This window comes from Antechinus flavipes, chromosome 1, assembly GCF_016432865.1.
Source record: "Antechinus flavipes isolate AdamAnt ecotype Samford, QLD, Australia chromosome 1, AdamAnt_v2, whole genome shotgun sequence".
In the NCBI taxonomy this organism is placed as follows: domain Eukaryota; kingdom Metazoa; phylum Chordata; class Mammalia; order Dasyuromorphia; family Dasyuridae; genus Antechinus; species Antechinus flavipes.
In genome coordinates this window covers 309,838,654-309,859,402 of record NC_067398.1, presented here as the reverse complement: position 1 = coordinate 309,859,402, position 20,749 = coordinate 309,838,654, and the positions used below count along the sequence as shown (strand labels likewise).

At 36.6% G+C, this 20,749-nt stretch overlaps 1 protein-coding gene and 1 pseudogene across 1 annotated transcript in view; one reads left to right on the top strand and one right to left on the bottom strand.

The window, feature by feature from the left end:
* Nucleotides 1-2,459, bottom strand: part of USP31 (ubiquitin specific peptidase 31) — a 140,651-nt gene extending 138,192 nt beyond the window's left edge. The window contains exon 1 of the mRNA XM_051964828.1: nucleotides 1,449-2,459. Within this exon, the coding sequence (XP_051820788.1) occupies nucleotides 1,449-2,174 (726 nt within the window). The 5' untranslated portion in view covers nucleotides 2,175-2,459. The remainder of the gene's footprint in view (nucleotides 1-1,448) is intronic.
* Nucleotides 2,173-20,749, top strand: part of LOC127545456 (poly(A)-specific ribonuclease PNLDC1-like) — an 86,150-nt pseudogene continuing 67,573 nt past the window's right edge.

The following is a 20,749-nucleotide window of genomic DNA, read 5'->3' as shown; positions in this document are numbered from 1 at the left end:
TGCCCCTTCCCTCCATATATAAATAAAGTGGAAGTTTCTCAAAGGCAGATATTATGTCCTACTCCTTTTTGTATCACTCAATCCCTCTGTGCAAAGGGCTCTGAATAACTATTTGTTGCTGTTAATGCTCTAGTGCACCATCCTTCAAATGCAGCCTGTTTTTTGTATCATGCAAGAGTATTTTTAACTTAATAAATGTTTGCTGTATTGATCATAAATTTTCTTAAATCTTGAGAGATTTAAAGGGGAAAGGATTTAAAGAGGAAGGAACCTATTGGCATCTACTAAAGATCACGTTTTTAAGAACTAGACCTTTCTGAGAGATATTAAGTCATTTTTATGGCTAAGTAGATAAGGAACTGACCCTCAGAGCCAAGAACATGGGAATTCAAGTCCTGCTTTTGAACGCATAAGTTTTGTTACTCCTAGGGAAATCTTTTAAATCTCTCCATGATTTAGACTGCTCTCTAAGACTGCAGAGAAGGTGTCACCTGCAACCTATAGCAAGTTTCCAAACGGAGGAGTTCTTTATACCAGATCCAAGTCCTTATCCATCTGTAAGAATCCTTAAATGTCAAATACAACTTAACTATAAATCATTCTGAACTTCTACAACTATTGATCCATTTATGTTCTCAGCTTCTTTACTAGATAATTAGTAGAAAGGCAGGTACCGTGAAGGAGGAATGGAAAGGATGGATATTCCAGTTGGAATATGTCATGAAAAATACTTTTGACGCTTTATTTTCCATGTATTATATAATGCCCTTCAAAAACTTACAATGATTAGAACTAGCACACAGAGATACATGAAAACATAACTTCTGAGAGCCAATTTGGGTCTTTTCCGGTTTCTTGACTTTTTTTTTTATATCTTCAGCCTTAATGTACTTTTTTTGATCAGCTGTCAGAACCAAACGTTTGCATTTGCAGTACAAGAGTACTCTTTAAAAATCACAGATCAGAGCATAAACTCTGCATAATAAAATGCAGAGAATAAGATTGTGGGATTAAAATAGTTATCTGTAATAATTTATTTTTCTTTAAATAAAGAAAAGAAACCACTAAATGAATCAAGTAGAAACCCCTCCGTGAAATCTATTAAGAGATGCAAACTCTCTTAAAAGAAACACACATCCTTCTGTTTAACAAGATCCAGAACTCAGCCTACTTTGAAAAGCAGTGAAATCTTTCTCTGACCAGGAGACAAAATCACCAGTCCAGCCAAACCGCCGAGGTAGATTTCTGCGTGTATCAGAGATTCAAGACAAGGGAGAGATGCAGGGAGGGAAGAATGGAAATCGCAAAGGCCCCGCTGAGACTTGGATGTCCAACCTTCCCCAGGGTTGCAATAAATTCAGCAGACCAAAGCTGCCCCCTAATTGTGCCCCGAATGAGGCCAGCCGCAGCCCTGTCCCCTACCCAGGCGGTGAAAAGAAGGCGCTCACCTTAAAGTCCCGGCTGTGTTGCGGGGTATATTCCAGGGTCCATAATGCCCGCACCAGGTGTGCCAGCTGCTCCGTGACCTCGCCTTTGCCCTGCTGGCTGCGGGAGAAGGGGAGTCCGTTGGCTTGGTGGCCATCCTCTGGGACAGATGAGGCTGGGGGCTCCTGCTCGCCGCCGCCCCGGTACTGTTCCAGGGCTAGGTACTCGGCGAAGAGCTCCGTGTTGCTGAGGCACTGCAGGGTGGCGTTCATGAAGCAGGTGTTGCCGTGGTTCTTGAGCCCCGCCACGCCGGGCACCGGGTCGCCCCCAGTCAGGCACAACAGCTCGGCCGGGGGCGGCGGCGTGGGCGCGGCGGGGGGCGGCGGCGGCTGCTGCTGCTGCGGGCAACGCTGGGGCGGGGCGGCTGGTCCGGGCCCGGGCCCCGGAGGGAAGCAGCTGCGAAAGCCCACCGGGCCGAGCGCGCCGCTGGGGGCTCGTCCGCGGCCGGGCAGTGGGGGGCTCTCGGAGCTATAGTGCGACAGAGTGGACAGCGTCTTTAGGACCCGGCTCATGAAGCTGCCCACCGAGCGGGCGGAGGAGGGCGAGGCCGGGGAGCCGCCGCTGCCGCTGCCGGCCGCCCGGCCGCTCCGGAACAGCCGCTTGCTGAAGGAGCGCTTCTCCTTCCCGCTCGGCCCCGGCCCCGTGGCCATGGCCGGTCCGGGGGCCGCGGGTCCTGTTACCTTGGACATGGCCCCGGCTGCCTATGCACATCCCCTCTCCCCTCCGCAGCCCACCCGCCTCTGCCCCCCTGAGGCCGCCGCCGCCGCCGCCGCTGCTCCTGCTCCTGCTCCAGCCGCCGCCGAGCTGCATCCCCCGCCCCCTGCGCCTCACGGGCTCCCGGGGAGGGCGACGACACCCGGGAGAGGGACCCAGCGAGAAGCACAGGCGAGAGGCTGTGACCCACGGGCTCGCGGCCCCGGCACAGCTGGAGGCCGGTCACGTGGCCTCCAGCCCCTAAGCTTAGGAGCCGGCCGGTGGCCACGGACGCGGGAGGGCACGCTCCTTCTTCCACCCCCTATCCTCCCTCCCCCCCGCCCCGCGCGCGCTGAAGCTGAAGTTGAAGCGGCGGCCATGTCGACTGTGGGAACAGAGCCTTTTCATTCCCGGCTGCGGGAGTCCTCTTCTGCTTTGGATACAGCCCCGCTAGGTGAAGCCAGAGTGTGGCCATGTCTAGTGTGGGCAAGGTCCTATCCCAGAATGGGAAGTCAGCTGGATTGGTTTGTGGCTGTTTAGCTTGGAGCTAGAGGAAGGGAGGGAGAGTGGAGAGGATTGGACTCTGCCAACCCGTAGATAGCGCCCCTGCCGTGAGTACAAAAGCTTTGAAAAACTTGTAGAAATCCTACAGCTGCAGCCTGAGAAGAAAAGTACCTGTACCAAAGGATCTAAAGATCACTATCACATTGGCCTTTAGGTAGCGTGGTGTTAGATGCGGCTCAAGCATAGCAAACGGAAGTTAACAACTGATACTTAGCGGGGCTCGAGAGTGGCCCCGAGGGTTCATAGCTATTGTCTGGAGCCCTAGCACCCCATCATTATCCCTGGGGCCCCAAATGCTGGGAAAATGTTTCTCATCTAGCTAATGAGCTACTGTCTCTTACAGAAATACACACGCCCAGTCCCTCGGAATGAACAATGGCCCCATGCTATTCAGCTTTGTCTCCACTAAGGAGTAGAGTATTTACGTGTGGTTTGTAGAGAACGCGCAATGCTGGTCACAACAGTGGGCTACATTTACGTTTATTTGTGTGATCATCAATGCCAGCCTTGCCTGAGGGCCTGTGACCTGGGCTTTCATTCATTCGTTTATTTCATAAGCACTTTTTGAGTTCTTAGTATCTTTGAGAGGAAGACAAAAGAAAAATAAATTATGGTCTCAGTTTTTCAGTTTATCAGTAAAGAGTTGTTGGGCAAAGAACATTAGTCTTGGAGTCAAGAGACTGAGTACTTCATGGTATCAGCAAGATTATGAAATGAATGAACAACTATGATAGGGTTAGCCCTTTTAATAATAAGTGATCCAAGACAATTGCAACAGATTTGGGAAGAAAAATACCATCCTCATCCAGAGAGAGAAATATGGAAACTGGATACTATTTTCACTTTTGTTGTTGTTTTCTTTTTCTTTCTTGTAGTTTGTCCCTTTTGTTCTGATTTTTCTTTCACAACATGACTAATATGGAAATGTTTTAAATGATTGTACAGGTATAACCTGTATCAGATTACTTGCTGTCTTGGGGAGGAGGAAGGGAAAAAAGGAGAAAAAAAAATTGGAACTTAAAATCTTACAAAAAATAAATGTTTAAAACTATCCTTACATGTAATTGGAAAAATAAAATACTATTGAGGAAAAAAAGATTGTACAATTGTTTTGGCTCTGGCATTTTCTAGATGAAACATTTGAAAGGATGGGGGATCTTCTTTACCTTGGAGAAGAGTAGATTTGGTAGATCAAGAGAAATCCATGTATTTCACATGATGGCCTTAAAATAATAGAAGAGGGCTGGGATTTGTTTTGCTTGGCCAGAGAAGGCAGAACTAGAAATAATGGTTTGCAGAAATAAATTTAGACTTGATGTAAGGGAAAGAAAGATAATATGTATAAAGATTTTTGCAAATTATAAAATTCTATGTAAATGGCAGTTGTCATTCCTAACAATTCGAGCAGTTCTGTAGTGAAATGGGCCACTTCCAGAAGAAGCAATTTCCTTTTTGCTAGAAGTCTTTAAGCAAAAGCTAAAAGATCATTTGTTGGGTAATAAAGGAAATTCCTCCACAAGTTCTGTTTGGGTCAGGTAGTTTCTGACATTCCTTTTCATAAGATTCCAAGAATCTATGACATCAAGCTAGAAAAGCATCCAAGACAGTTCCAGGAGCAGAATGCGTGTCTGTTGGTCAAGAACTAGCCAAGTAAAACATGAAATAGTTATTCACTAGAGAATCACCATTTAATTAATGTTTTGGCCCCCTGCTACTCCAAATAAAATGGAAGATCTTTCAAAGTTGATATTAAAATGTATTATTGTTGTTACTACTACCATCATCACTACTAACACTATCACTGCTACTAGAGATGCTTCTTTGAAGAAGGTAAAAATTGAATTGGATCTTAAAGCATGGATAAAAATTGAAAATGAAGAGGTAATAGGGAAAGGCATTTCAAGCTAGGGAAATGATATAAGTAGAAGTTAACACTGGAAAATATCAGTGCTGCATGTTGGGAAACAATGAGAAAACCACCATATCCAGAATAGGACTTATATGAATTTTTGAAATTACTCCTATAAGTAATGGGACACCATTTTTAAAACATTTTTTAAAGCTTTTTATTTTGCAAAACCATGTGTTCCAAATTTTTTTCCCTCACTTCCTCCCATCCCATCCCCTAGACAGCAAGTAATCCAATATACGTTAAACATGGGGACACCATTCATAAAGGAATTATAGTTAGACATTGATTCATCTAAAAGAAAGATTGGTGGATTTTAGTGAGCTGCAAACAACATATGTCAACAATGTATTAAGAAGACAGCCAAGAAAACTAATAAATCTTAAACTGTTCCCAGGAATAGAGAGATGATAGCTGTGCTCTAATCTGCCCTGGTCAGATCTCATATATAGTAATACATTTAGTTCTGGTCACCATACCCATTGCTAAAATCTGAATAGCTTATCCAGTATTGGAACTCTACAAATCAGGGTTAAGATCCTAAAAAGGGCATTCTTGTTCAGATAAGTTAAATATATGATTTTTGAGGTCCCTTCTCATTTTGAGATTTTGTGATTCTGAGAATATTTTACATATTTTTTTGGAGCAGGGAAACTAGGGCAACTGCAGGGTCTGGGACTCAAATTACAAAAGTTTCTAACAGCCTTCAAGGAAGTATGGATAATCATCTCCAAACATTCCCTAAAATATGCAAAGAAAGTTCACAGTCCTTGTAAATATTTTCCTCCCTCATATTTTTTTTCTTATAGCAACTTTTATAACATAAAAAAGGAGTTTGCCAACAGAAGGAACTAAGATTAGTTCTATAGAGGGGGAAATTAATATAAGTTCAGAGACCTAGCATTATCTGAATTAAACAAAACTAGACCACAAATACTTAAAAAAGGGACAACAAAATCATTACAATACCTTTAGGACTCCTCTTTGGGGATACAGTTAAAATTAATTAATAAACATAATTGACTTACCTCAGTGACTCTGGATTACATATAGAAGAGATCATAGATTTAAATATGGAAGGAATCCTATGAAAGTCCTTATTATATATTTGTGTTCATTTAGGGCACCTGTGGATTATATACTATGTTAATACTGATTGATAGAGTTCCAGTATTAAATAAGCTATTCAGATTTTAGTAGTAGGTTAAAACAAATTTGAAAACCTAATAAAAAAAATTCACTTCTGCCCACCCCCAGTATTTCCAAAATTCTAATAAAGATAAAAATTAAGCCCCCTTCCATTAGAGCCCATGTTCATATGACTTTCTATCATCACATATCAAGGTGAGACTCCCATGAAAACCATCAGTCAGATTGAAGCCTTTGTTCAATTCCAGAACTTTAAGAATTTGATTATAATAAGTACAAATTTCTTAAACTTTTTCCCATTTCCATGAACTTACAGTTCCAAAGAGATATTCAACTATGAACTATGTGACTGAACTATGTGACTGCATCTTTGATCAATAATACACTGTGTTCAACAGACTGGTTCTATTTGCTAAAAAAAAAAAAAAAAAAAAACTTGCAAATGACACAGGATTAATCAATCAACAAGCATTTATTATGAGTTTACTAAATGCTTTGTATTATGCTAAGCAGTTGAGAATACAATGAAAGCAGATACTTCTCTCAAGGAATTTATATTCTAATGGGGGATAATTTAAAGTGGTAGACCATTCTGCCTAATCAATGCTATCTTTTCCAAAGTCCAACAAACTTTTTAGATATTTTCCCCCCAAAAAAATGATTTTCCACTTCATGCTCACAATAATGTCTATGCTCTAAGACAAAAATCCAAAACAATGACTCAATTCAAGAAAGAATTCAAACTCAAGTCATCTATGTCCTTTCAACTAACCAGTGTGTTCCTTCAGTAAAGGACTTGTGGCAAAAGAGCCACCAACAGGCTAGTGATCTATGATAAAGTTTTTACTCACTGATTCTTGGCAAAATGATGTGAGGAATCAACTTTACTTGGGTAAGCCAGAATAAAAGAGAATTAACTGGCCTTTCAGACTGTTTTGTTCTGTCCCATCTAACTGGAACCATGCCAGAAATTACTTAGAGGTAATTGTAATTAGCCCCATTCTGAACATTAATTACAGACTCAAAATCACCTACACTAGATGTTCAGATAAGCCCAACAATCATCTATATGTTTATCATCTACTGGGATACTGACTACATGCGGTCACTATAATTACCAGGGTAGTTAGTTTTATGCCCACAAGTCCTTTCTATTAAGACATAGAAAGGCAGTAATTTGCATTAGTAAATTAAATCATGGATCACTGAAGTACTGAAATGCCTATTTAGTGACAGAAAAGATGTTTCTTACAACTATAATTCCAAAAGATTAATGTAAAATATGCTGCCCACATCCTGCTAGAGAGATGATGGACGCAGGGTACAGATTGAAAATTTTTTTTTCCTTTGACATGGCCAATGCAGGAATTTAAAGAGGGGTTTTGTTTTGCTTGCTTTCTCACTGGGAACAATAGAAAGTAGAAGCAAAAGAATGCAAATATAAAAATAATATAAAACTAAATTCTAAAGTATACATGTGCGTGTGGGCATATTATAATTTCATCAGTGTTGGAAATTTCAAAAGATTGAACTCCCTCTTCCTAGACCTTCTTATCAATGTAAGTCAGATACTATTCTGCAACTTATTCTTAGATGTATGTTTAGGGCCCTGAGAGGTTGTCATTGCCCAGGATCACCCAGATCAAAAACAGTTTTTGGACTTCAGTCTTCCTGACTCCAAAGTTGGCTCTCATTATCATGTATTAAAAAATCACTTGTATCTACTCTTTGGTCTGTGTGGTCTTTGAGTGACTTTTGGCCAAAGAAGGTAGGAAGGGAAAGAAAGGAGGGAGGGAAGAAGGGAAAGAAAGGAGGGAAAAAAGATGTAGCAGCCAGAAAAAAAAAAATAATGCTATCCTGGAGTGCTTTGAGAGAGTCATGGTATCCAATATAAGGAAAATAATAGTTTTCCTGTATTCAAATTTTGTTAGACATCCAGAATAGTGTGTTCCATTCTGGGTACCACATTTTAGAAGAATCATATCCACACTAAGAAATTTAGAAATCATGCTGTAGTGGAATCTATTTGAAAGAATGAGGGATGATTAGTCTAGAGAAGAAAAGCAAACTATAAGTTGTTTTTAAGTATTTGAAGGACTATCATATGGAAGAGGAATTAAATTTAATCTTTAGCCCCCAGCTAGTGCAGAAAAGGGAATAAAGATTATTTGAGGGGGAAGAACAGGAGAAGCCAGAGAAATAAAGGAAGGCTACATGTTAGAAATGGCACCTATGAAGAGCCTTAAAGGAAAATGGGGTTGTCTGAAACATACACACACACACGCACGCATGCACACAGAATACATTCTAATTATATGTGAATTCAGAATTCAGACAAGAGAAAGCATGTTGAATTCAGGTAACAACTTGTAGTCCAAGTTGACTCAAACATAGTTTCCTTGATAGGTAGTAATGTAAAATAAATATCATCCCTGTACCAGTCAGCACTAGCCTCTCACTAACTTGCATTCATGTTCAGAAAGGATACTCTTTAGTAAGTATTATATCACATGGCTTAAGCCTCTATTCTCATGTGAAATAGGGAACCTTTAAGTCAAATTAGTTCTGGATATTCAGTTATTACCATGTCAACAGAAATCCCAGAAAGCAGCAGCTTAAATCACTTTTTTAAAATTGGAACATAAAAGGAAACTTCAGATATTAGAAACATTCTCAGTACACATTCCCGAAATGAATGCAATCTCATCTCCAATTGATGCAGAAGAAAACAGCATCTGTGATACTCTTGCCTCTGAAATGGAAAAAAATGGAGACTAAGTATATGTTCTCATTCTCTCTGCCTCTGTCTCTATCTGTTTTTCCCTCTCTCTTCCTCCCCCCTCCATACATGCATGTATGCACCCCTCATTGAATGCATTCTTATTACAAATCACATATTTGCAAGGGGAAAAAAGTCAAAAAGCACTTCCACATGCTTCTGTCCTAACCAAATATTCACACTGTTTTGACAAAGCCTCTGGCACAGTCTGAGCTTTAACAGTTTTGCCCACATATTACCTGAATCTCTATAAATATCATCTCCCAGTTTTTCAATCTCCCCATAATTCTCCTTACTCTCCATGTATCAGGAACACACAAACTTCTGGACTCCTAGTCATCACCACTGAAGATGTAACCAATGTGATTTCTCCCTTATGCAAATCAAATATCTTTTACCAAAAATAATGCACGTTTCTTCACACAATAGCTTTTCATCATGGGCAGGAACTGAGACATTTAACCTAATATCCAAGAGATTTACTCCTTTTTTTCTCAGTTTTTCATATGTAAAGTGGAGATAAAGATAATAATAGTTCCATCATTGTTATGAGGATCAAATGAAATAAAATATAAAAATTACCATATAAATGTTAACTACTATTGCTAATTCTTATAAATCTAAGGATATAAAATATGTTGCTGTGACTAAAGCATAATAGTGCAGAGACAAGAACCCTGGATCAGCAGAAATACTCTGAAGGACTTGTAATGAAAAATGTTATACATATGCAGAGAAAGAACTGATTGTATCTTTATACAGATTGAAACATGCTTTTTCTTTTTACTTTATTTTTCATGAGGGTTTTTTGTTGTTGTTGTTGTTGTTGTTGTTGTTTTAGTGGAGAAGATCTATGTGGAAAGGTTTTCTGCAGCCTGACTTTTATGGAAATGTTTTGCATAACTCCACATGTGTCTTCTCAATGTGGGGGATGGGGAGAGAGGAAGAGAGAGAATCCGAAACTCAAAATTTTAAAAACAAATGTTAAAAAAAAAAAAAAAAGTTTTATATGTAAGTGGGAAAAATTCAATATTGAAAAAAAATTTTTTAAAGTTAAAAAAAAAAGGTTACCTATGTAACCTTTAGCAATTTACTTAACCTCTCTAGATCTCAGTTTGCTCATCTGTAAAAAGAAGATGTTATCTAGTTTAAGTTCTTCTTTTTACAGAACTTTAACTAGATAACATCTTAGGTCCCTTTGAGTTCTAAATATATGTACCATGACTACACAGACAAAGCAGTCAAAGACCAATGGGGAGAATCCAAGAGGGGAAACAAAGAAAGCTTCTTTCTCATCTTTGTTGTAAGACTCTGCCTAGATATATAAGATACATAAGGAAGAATCAAGGTCAAAGAAATTATTAAAAATATAATTTACTCTCACTACTTATCAGTAGATAAGATACTACTCATCTAGTATGTTCACAAGGAACCAGATTGCCTAGTTGGAAGGGGATATGGCAGTAGTTTGTGAGCAATTTCATTTAGCTGTTTCTAATGTCAAACAGGTAACCTACTAGATCTATATGGCCTCAGATCATGCTTTACCTTCCATAGATTCATCCACCAGGAAACCTGGGTCTACACAGACATTTTGGCATATGCTTTGGTGCTGTCCCTTTCTCCCCACCTGAAACAGCATTCTATCACCACTCCATCCCTACTTTCAATCTTTCATCCTTAGAACAGTGACCAAGTCAATACTATCCTTGCTACTAGAAAGAGTATTACCATTCACTGCCTTATGGCTCCAATCAGCTAATCCCTGAATCTCTAAACCAAACCTCCCTTCCTGGCCACTATTCCTTACATGTATTATTTCTCCTTATGAGGATGCAAGCTTCTTCAGGGTATGGATTATCTCTGGACTTTATTTGGATCTCCAGTATCTATTATGGTATCAGGCATATAGTAAGTGTTTAATAAGCGGTGAAGGTTTTTTTCATTTATTCAACAGAAACCTTAAAAGGTAAAGATTATCTTTAGGTTCTCTTCTGTTTTCTTTGGAGTTTAATAGAAAAATACCTATCTACCAACAGTGAACTGTGAATCTTCCTTTAGAAAGCCTTAAATATTACATAGTCCAATGTGTTGAATATGGAACACTTTCCCCGTGGACTAGTCTGAATCCTTCAATGATGAATCTCACCTTGCTGTTAGTAAATGAGACTTAGTTTCTACATTAAAGAGGTATATGTGTTATAATCTATAATCAGATTGCTTGATGTCTTTGGGAGAGAGGGGAAAAAATTTGGAACTCAAAATTTTTCAAAAATTGTCTTTCCATGTAATTAGAAAAAATAAAATACTATCAAATTTTTAAAAAGCAAAACAACAACAACAAAGAGGTTCGTATATTTAAAAGAGCAAAGATTATAGAAGGACATTCATGTATTCAAAAGAGCAAAGATTATAAAAGGAACTGTCATGATTAATGTTAAGCATCCCAGGAAAAAGAGCTCTTAATGTAGCATTAAGAGGTTACTATGAGTTCTACCTTGTGATAAACACTTCAGGGAGTGGAAAGATAATTGTAACTTGGGCCCCACCTTCAAGGCACTAATGATCCAAGATCTTTGGACACTCACCAGAGTTGTTTGTAATTCATTCTCAAAAAGGGCCATGACATTAGGGAAGTAATGCAAAACACTGAAGCTTAATAGAAAGAAATTAGGAATATTTTAAAAGTCTCCAAAGGATCATGTTTTTCAGAAAAGAAGAAAAAAATTTTTTTTAAAAAAAGCAAAAACTCCATCCAATAGGATGTCTCATTTGAATCTTAGGGGAGAAATGGAGCTCTCTCAAGATCTAAGTAACAAAGAGCTGAGTAGAGATGTGAGGATGCAGCAGGCAGCTAAATAGCCCAGGAAGCCATCTGACATTTATAAAGCACAGCAGTTATCCTGACAGACTCCTAGATTCCTTTGCAAATCAAGTTACAAAGAAGAGAGAGATAAACCAGTTTAGGTTCTCTAAACCAGAAATGGGCAGAGACAGCTGCACAATGCATAAGCTTAGCAAATAAAAGGAGACAGAAGGTCGATGCTGCCCAGGACCCAAGAACTCACCTGTATCCTGGTGTCTGCCTCAGTAATGACAGTTCCTTTCAGAAAGTGAATTTATATTGTGCAGTTGAATACTATGTAAACCACAGACTAAAACCTGAGAGAAATTTCTAGAATGATTAATTCTTCTTCTGCTATTGTCCTGTTCCAATACCTCACTGGAAATGAACTTGACCCTGGACTTTGCAATGCTGAGCCAATGGAACTCAATTACTCATAAATCCTACCAAACTTGAAAGTCTTTAAGTACAGTCCCAGTGAAATGCTACATGCTACGTGGCATCCAAGGACAAGTCTCGTTCAGCAAATAGCAACATGAGATTGACCACAAGGTGATCAATTTTTCAACAATAATACTTGAAAACAATCTCCTAAATCATAGAGGGAACATGATCTGCAGCCATGCAGGGAATACCTATATCAATGAAATCACAGATCTTTGAAGTATCATATACAAAGATTAACTACTCTTAGGAAGGAACCTGAAACAAACGCTTTATAGCACCTTCTAATAAGTAAGATTATCAATATCATCCTATAATCATCACGTTTTTCCTGAGTGTTTGACAAATTTAGACCTACAAAGTAATCAGAGAAAGATATAAAATTATCTACTATGGTGCTAAATTGTATAGAATAAGTTAAGATGCTATAAGACACCAGAGAAAAAATACCTAAGGGAAATATTTCATGTCTTCAAATATTTGAAGAACTATCCTATATAGTACAGCTACTCAGTTTATTAAGTATTTTCTGTGTGACAGACTGGCACTGTCCTAAGTACAATAATGGCAATACAGATACAAGCAAATAAAGAAAAATCAGTCTCTTCCCTTAAGGAGTTTATCCTCTAAGGGAAGAAGACAACACATAAAAAAATCTGAAAGGAAAGATAGGAGAAATGAAATATCTGGCTCAGGGGCATGATAGAGAAAGTCCTTGGGAGTCAAGAATGTCATCTGGAGGAGAATAAAAGTATGACTACCCTGGTTTCTCCTTAAAATGGACATTCTCATCTCACTTAGATTGGTTAATATGACCAATAAGGAAAATAATAGGAAATGTGGAAAAATTGGAACATAAATGTGTTGGTAAAGTCTTGAACTGATCCAACTATTCTGGAAACCAATTAATTTTTTAAAAAGTGAGGGGAAGGACCTATTTCTATGAAAATACTTATAGCAGCTCTTTTTGTGTTAGCAAAGAATTGGAAATTGAGAGGATGTGCATCAATTGAATAATGGCTGAAAAAGTTGGATATGATTGTGATATTGTACTATAAGAAATGATGAGCAGTATGATTTCAGAACAAGCTGGCAAGATTTATATGAACTGATACAAAGTTAAGTGAGCAGAACCAGGAGACTACTGTATACAGCAATATTATACAATGACCAACTGTGAATAAGTTATCTATTCTTAGCAATACAACAATCAAGAAAATTCCAAAGGACTCATGATGAAAAATGCTATCTGTCTCCAAAGAAAGACATATAAATAGAGATTGAAGCAGACTTTTTCACTTTCTCACTTTTTCACTTATTCAGTGAGTTTTTTCGTTACTGGGTCTGTCTCTTTTTTTACAAAATGATTAACATGGTAATACACTTTATATGATTAAATGTGAATTTGCTTACTATCTCAGGGAAGAAGGAGAAGAGGGAAGGAGAGAGAAAATTTGTAACTTAAAAAAATTTTAAATGAATGTTGAAAATTGTCTTTATAATTTAGGAAAATAAAATATATATATTTTCAATTGAGCTTCTGGAGGAATCAGACAATCGTAGGGAGAAGTAAATGAAGGTATTTAGAATGTATGAAATTTAGGGATGGAGTGAACTTCCAGAGAAAAGAATTTTCCTTTGGATAGAGAAGGTCCAGAGAGGCAAGAATTTAGCCAGAAGAGGAATTTAAAGAAAATAGGTTATTACTACTGCTGCTGCTATTGCTTTTACTGCTACTACTACCACCACTACCACCACCACCACTACTACTATTATAAATGCTACTTCTACAACTATTACTACCCCTACTAGTACTAGTAGTACTAGTATTACTAGTACTACCACTACTATTACTACCACTATATGCAAGACAAATTATCACAGAATCATAGGACTACAGTTACAAGGAATCTTAATTGCCATCTAGTTCAACTCACACGTGAAAAGGATTTTCAACTACAATATCTCCAATAATTGAATGTACAGTCTCTAGATGAAGACCTCCAAATGAGGAAGGAGAAAAGCCACTAACTCCTGGAGAAACCCTTTCTATTTTTGGAAAGCTCTAATTGTTGGAAAGGTTTTTTTTTTTCCTGACTTCAAACCTAAATTACCCTTTTTGCAACTTTCATCCATAGCATCTGGTGTGTTCTCTATAGCAAAAGAGAACAATTCTAGTCATTCTTTTTTTTTTTTTTAATAATAGCATTTTATTTTTCAAAATACATGTAAAGATAGTTTTCAACATTCACTTTTGCAAAACCTTGTTCCAAATTTTTCTCCTAAACATATTTTCATATTTGTTATGCTGCTCAAGAAAAAGCAGCTCAAAAGAAAAAAAAAAAATGAGGGAAAAAAAGCAAACATACAACATAAAAAAAAAAAAAAAGAGGTGAAAATACTATGCTTTGATCCATATTCAGTTTCTATATTCTCTTTCTGGATGTGGATGGCTCTTTCCATGAATCACCTCTTTATTGAAAAGAGCCAAGTTCATCATGGTTCATCATCATATAATTTTGTTGTTGTGTACAATGTTCTCTTGATTCTACTCACTTCACCTAGCATCAGTTCATATAAATCTCTCCAGACCTTTCTGAACTCGTCCTGCTGATCATTTCTTATAGAATCGTAACATTCCATTACATTTATATACCATGATTTATTTAGCCATTCCCTAACTGATAGGCATTCACTCAATTTCTAGTTCATTGTCACTAGAAAAAGGTCTGCTACAAACATTTTTGTACATGTGGATCCTTTTCCTTTTTTTATAATTTTTTCATGATATGGACCCAGTAGAGACACTGCTGGATTAAAGGATATGTCCAGTTTTGTAGTCCTTTGGGCATAGTTCCAAATTGCTTTCCAGAATGGTTGCATCAGCTCACAACTCCACCCATAACATATTAATGTCCCAGTATTCCCATATCCCCTCCAACATTCATCATTATCTTTTCCTATCATCTTGGCCAATTTGAGAGGTATGAAGTGATACTTCAGAGTGGTCACTTTTATATATGATAGTCCTTCAAATATTTTGATTACTGTATTTCTTATAATTAGTTTCCTTTGTAATCCTATGTATTTTATTTTATTCATTTAAAAATATTTTTCTGAGCAGAGTTCCATTGACTTCACCAGACTGCCAAAGGGGTTCATAATACCCAAAAAAAAAAAAGATAAGGACCCCTACTTTAGCTTATCCTCATATGGCATCCATAGACTGAATTCCTTTAATAATCCTGATTTTCCTCCTCTAGATGTTCCTCAACCTATCAACATCTTTCCTAAAATGTGGTGTCAAGAAATGAACCCAGTACTCCAGATTTATTCTAACAGTGGCAGAGAAAAATGTGACTAGAATTAGATTTATTCTATGGCTTCAGAGGGCAGAACTAAGATAGGGAGAAGTCATATTACAGCAGATTTCTTCTTTATATTTATCTGTCATCAATCAACACTATCGCTTAGATTTTCCCCTTCCTCTACACAAATATGTTCGCTTCTTTTGCTCAGGTCCCTTCTCTCATAAGAATGATTGCAACAAACTCTAAGACAGTGACACTAATTTGGGGTTTCCCTCCTCTAGTCTACCCAATTTACACATCATTATAAGATACATTTTCCTAAAATATGTTACTTCGTTGTTTTCTGAGTATTTCTTCTCCCTCATTGTTTCAAATGTGTCTAATTCAGAAAAATGAAGTGTTTCTTACAATTCAACAAATCCAGTGATGGAATAAACAACTTGATCAGATAATGAGTTCCCTACCATTGGAAATATTCAGTGACTGAATGTGTCTACCTATCAGAAATATTTTAGAAGGGATTCTCATATAAAGTAGGAAATCAGGATAGATAACCTCTTACATGCTTTGGAAGAAGAACATGAACAAAAACAAGAAAGTAGTTAAAATTTTTATAGTGTTTTCAAGTTTATAAAGCTTTTTACATATATTACTTCATTTGATTTCATTTGTAAAGTTCTATGATTCTACTAAAAAGAGTTAACAATGTGGACTAGAAAAGTCCTATAAATTTTCATGGAGGAAATGACCAAAAGATGATAGTTGGATTAACAGATAGAAATAAAGACATTCCAAACAAACAAATAAACAAAAAATAACTCAAATTTATTATTAGTGGAATAGTTTGGTGGTGTAGTGAATAGAGTAATGAGACCTGCAATCAGGAAGACTCATTTTCCTTAAGTTCAAATCTGGATTCAGATATTTACCAGCTATGTGATCCTGAGCAAATCACTTAACTCTGTTTTCCCCAATTTCCTCATCTATCAAATGAGCTGAAGAAGGAAATGCCTAACAACTGAAATATCTTTGCCAAGAAAATCCTAAATGGGGCCAGAAAGAGGAGGCCATGAAGAGGACATAATAGAACAACAATAACAGAAATTAATACTTTATAGTTTTCAAAGCACTTTTTTCTGAAGTATCCTCTGATTGGAGATTACTACTAGGAGGCAAACAAATATGGGATAGCTGGAACAAAGATAAGAACAAGAAATGTATTTAGAAGACAATGGAAAGGACTGGCTGGGCTAGAGCTGTGGGTAGAGAGGAAAAGATAAGGTTGAGGTAGGGTGGGGCCAATTGATATAAAACCTGAATATCAAGCTGAGAAGTTTGGATTTAGTTTGATGAACAAGAAGTGTCTCAGGATTGTCTCAGAGTGATACATATTTAGGAAAATTTATCTGACAGTGATGTGCATAATGGCTTACAGCAGAAGAAGGCTAGAATCAAAGTCACTGGCTAAAAGATTGTTGCAGTAGTCAGATGAGCAATAACCATGTACAAGAGTGGTATCAATTCAATTCAGTTCAACTTGTACTTAATAAGTGATTATTATGTATCAGATATGGTACAAGACTTTACCTTTAAGGATCTTACATTCTACTAGGGGAAGGAGCAGCAATTATAAGTACACATATTAGTAAATAGTTTGATTTTTTTTTTTAATAGAGAACTCACACAGGGCAAGCTCTTGCAGTGTCAGAAAAAGCAATGCAAGGACACTCTCTAGATCTCTCTTAAGAATTTGAGAATTGATTTATGACAAGGGAGACACTGGCACAGGACTGCCCAACATGATGTGCCCTCAAGGGGTGACCTAAGAGCAAAGCAGAATTGAATTAGTTCAGAATAAACATGAGATGCAAAGTTAGAGAATCTATACCAAATGTTCATAGGGACTATTTGTGTCTGACCTATGGCAGAGCATTACAAGCTCATATTGGTCTGATCAGCCATGGTCGGACACACCATAACTTGACTTTAACATGTTGATCATTTTGGTCTTCTTCGAAAGTGAAACACAACCACCATTAATAAATACTAAATATATATAAAATAAATACAAAATAATTTGGAGAGTACTAGTACTTGACTACTAGTTAGCTGGGATACAGTAGATAGAGCACCAAGTCTAAAGTCAAGAAGAATCATCTTCCTAAGCTCAAATTGGGGAATAACTGAACAAACTATAGAATGTGTATATAATGGAATATTATTATGAGGAAGGATAGCCAGATAGTGCCATAGTAGATAGAGTGCTGGACTTGGAATCAGGAAGCCTCATCTTCCCAAATTCAAATTTGGCCACACATATTTACTGACTATGTGATCTTGGTCAAGTCATTTCACCCTGTTTGTCTCAGGTTCTTCATCTATAAAATGAACTGGAAAAGGAAAAGACAAACCAATATCTTTATCAAGAAATCCCAACTAAAATCAAGAAAAGTCAGATATAGCTAAAACAACTAAACAAGGACAAACTTATGAATAAACATGGGAAAGTTTATATGAACTGATACCTAGTAAAAGAAGAGAATCATGACAACAATATACATGATTACTGAACTATGAAAATTTTAAAATGAATACTACATGAAACCAAATATTAAACAATTATAATCACCAGTATTGATTCTGGAGAAAACAAATGGAAATATATTTCCCTCTTTTCTTTTCTTTTTCTTGTTTTTAATTTATTTATTGCATTAAATATAAAATAAGGAAAAATGATAAAGAAAGGCAGAAAAGGAAAATAAAACAAAAAAGAACAGAATATTATCATTTACTCAACAGAACATCAGAGAGGATTCAATAATAATAAGTTTCCATTTCAAGAAAGCATATATGATAAAAGAAGAAATTATATTCATGAGTGTCCATCTTGTCTTTGCTTCCTTATAGGTTGTTCTTTTATTCTCTGGATGTGCACTTTTTTACTTTATTCTTTTATTTTCCCCTTTCCCTTCACTCTCCCAAGCAGGCTATAGTTAAGCACAGATATATTTATGTGTCTGTATATATCTTTATATAGATATATACATACACACACTATATATGCATATTTATACCCATCCACCCACATGTAATATACATATGTCTATATACACATATACATTAAACTACATACATATGTTCCTACATATACTCATTTATATACACATAGATTTGCCTGTAGGTAAACATACATTTAAAATAATATTAGTATGGCTAACACATAATATAGATTTTTCTCTTGATTGAATCTTTAAGTTTGAATTTGTTTAAGATCATGATTAGCCCTACTTTTTATATTTCTAATAAATTCTACTCCTGATCCTTGTTGTAGTGTTTCTGTATATCTCGTCTTTCCTATCCCTGTTAATTCTCCTGCTTTAATTCTACTCCTTAACTTCCCTTGCTATTACTTAACCTCACATGGATCCCTCCCTTGTCTTCTTTCCCCACCTAGATTCCCTCTTTTCCACAGAAAGATAGGCAAAACTAAATTTGGAATGCCACATATGTTGTTGAGCACTGTGTGTCAATTGGGTTTTACTTAAGCATTTTTTTCTTTTACAGTGGAAGAATCATGGTGGTACATAGAAATGATTGATGTGGTAAAGGGAGAAAGAAAGAAAGAAAGAAAGAAAGAAAGAAAGAAAGAAAGAAAGAAAGAAAGAAAGAAAGAAAGAAAGAAAGAAAGAAAGAAAGAAAGAAAGAAAGGAAGGAAGGAAGGAAGGAAGGAGGAAGGAAGGAAGGAAGGAAGGAAGGAAGGAAGGAAGGAAGGAAAGAAGGAAAGAAGGAAAAAGAAAGAAAGAAAGAAAGAAAGAAAATTGATGTTAAAACAAGAACATCAATACAACTTTTTTTTTAAAGATCATTTTATTTTGCACATATTCTGTGATAGCAGAGATTCCCGCAATGGCTGTTTATTTTTATCTCACCACATATAGTGTGATTTTCACCCATTCTGTAGGTTTGGACAGATCCTGAATTTAGCAACCAAGAGTACAAAGCGAATGTTTATCCTCATTTTAGTCTCCATTTCTCATGATTCCCTGCTGTCAATTGCAAATAGGGAATCAGGAAAGGATGGTACTTCTGTGCCAGAAAGATCTATATAACCTACCCTTAATTAGCAAAGGCCTACTTACCTTTGCTACCACATTCAACAATTTGCTGCTCTTTTCTAAGCAATGGTTTCATAAATGTGCTCCTCCTACTTCATTTTCTTTCTTTTTCCTAATGGGGTCATCAAGTGCAGCATATGTAGGAAACTGTCTCTAGATCAATACAAAAAAATTTAGTAGAAGCAGAAGAATTTATTAACTACAAATGATAAATAGGAGAGAAATCACAGGAATGAAAGAAATCAATCAACAAGCACTTATTAAATAATTATTATGTGCTAGACTCTGTACAAATTGCTAGGAATATGAAGAAAAAACAAAAATAAATAAACAAAAAAATAAATCCCCTGCTCTCAAGGAGCTTACATTCTAACAGTAGAGACATGTATGTAAGTTAGGACATACAAAATATATGAGATGGAAGATGATCCTAAAAAGCATAGTGCCAATAGCTGGGGTGAAAGTGGGAAGATAAAGAGAGACCTCCTGGGAGAATTCTGGAAAGAGGGCAATAAGTCAGAAAATTCCAAACTCTTCCATTTCCCCAACAAGCAAAACAAAATTGTACTTCAGGACAAATATAGACTGGTGAAAAACAAAGAAGACTTGAATAGAACAAGGGTCCTTTGGGGACAACAAAAGAACCCCAGGTCCAGGAATGTGAAACATCTCATAAGAAAAATCTCTAGATTTGGAGAACAGATTAAGAAGAGAAAACATAAGAATAACTGGATTATCTGAAAGCTGTGCACAGAAAAGATACAAGAATACAATATAAGACATAAGCAAAGAAAATTATCCTAAAGTGATAAAACAAGAAGGGAAAGTAGAAACAGAAAACAAACAAACAAACCATCTCAGAGATCCTATAAGGAAAATATATGGGAACATTATTGCTAAATTTCAAAAAAACACAGATCACAGAGAAAATTTTATAAGAAACAAACAAAAATGAATAAAATATGCTAGAGCTACAATAAAAATTGTACAGGATCTATCAGCAGCAACAATAAAAGACTGAAGGTTTGAAATAGTATATATAATATATGTATTATATATAATCAAAATATTAAAGTCAGCAAAAAAAAGTTTGGTTGTCAAGCTTTACTTAGTTCTTTTTTTCTTTTTTCTTATTATTTTAATAGTATTTTATTTTTCCAAATACATGCAAAGATAGTTTTTAACATTTATCTTTGCAAAATCTTGCATTGCAAAATTTTTCTTCCTCTCCCTTCCTCCCCCTAAGACAGCAAGCAATCCAATAAAGGTTAAACATGTACAATTCATCTAAATATATTTCCATATTCATCATGTCATGCAAGAAAAATGTGATCAAAAAGGAAAAAAAATGAGAAAGAAAAAAAAAAAGCAAGCAAATCAACAACAACAAAAGTGAAAATACTCTGCTTTAATCCACATTCAGCCTCCATAGTTTTCTGGATGTGGATGACTCTT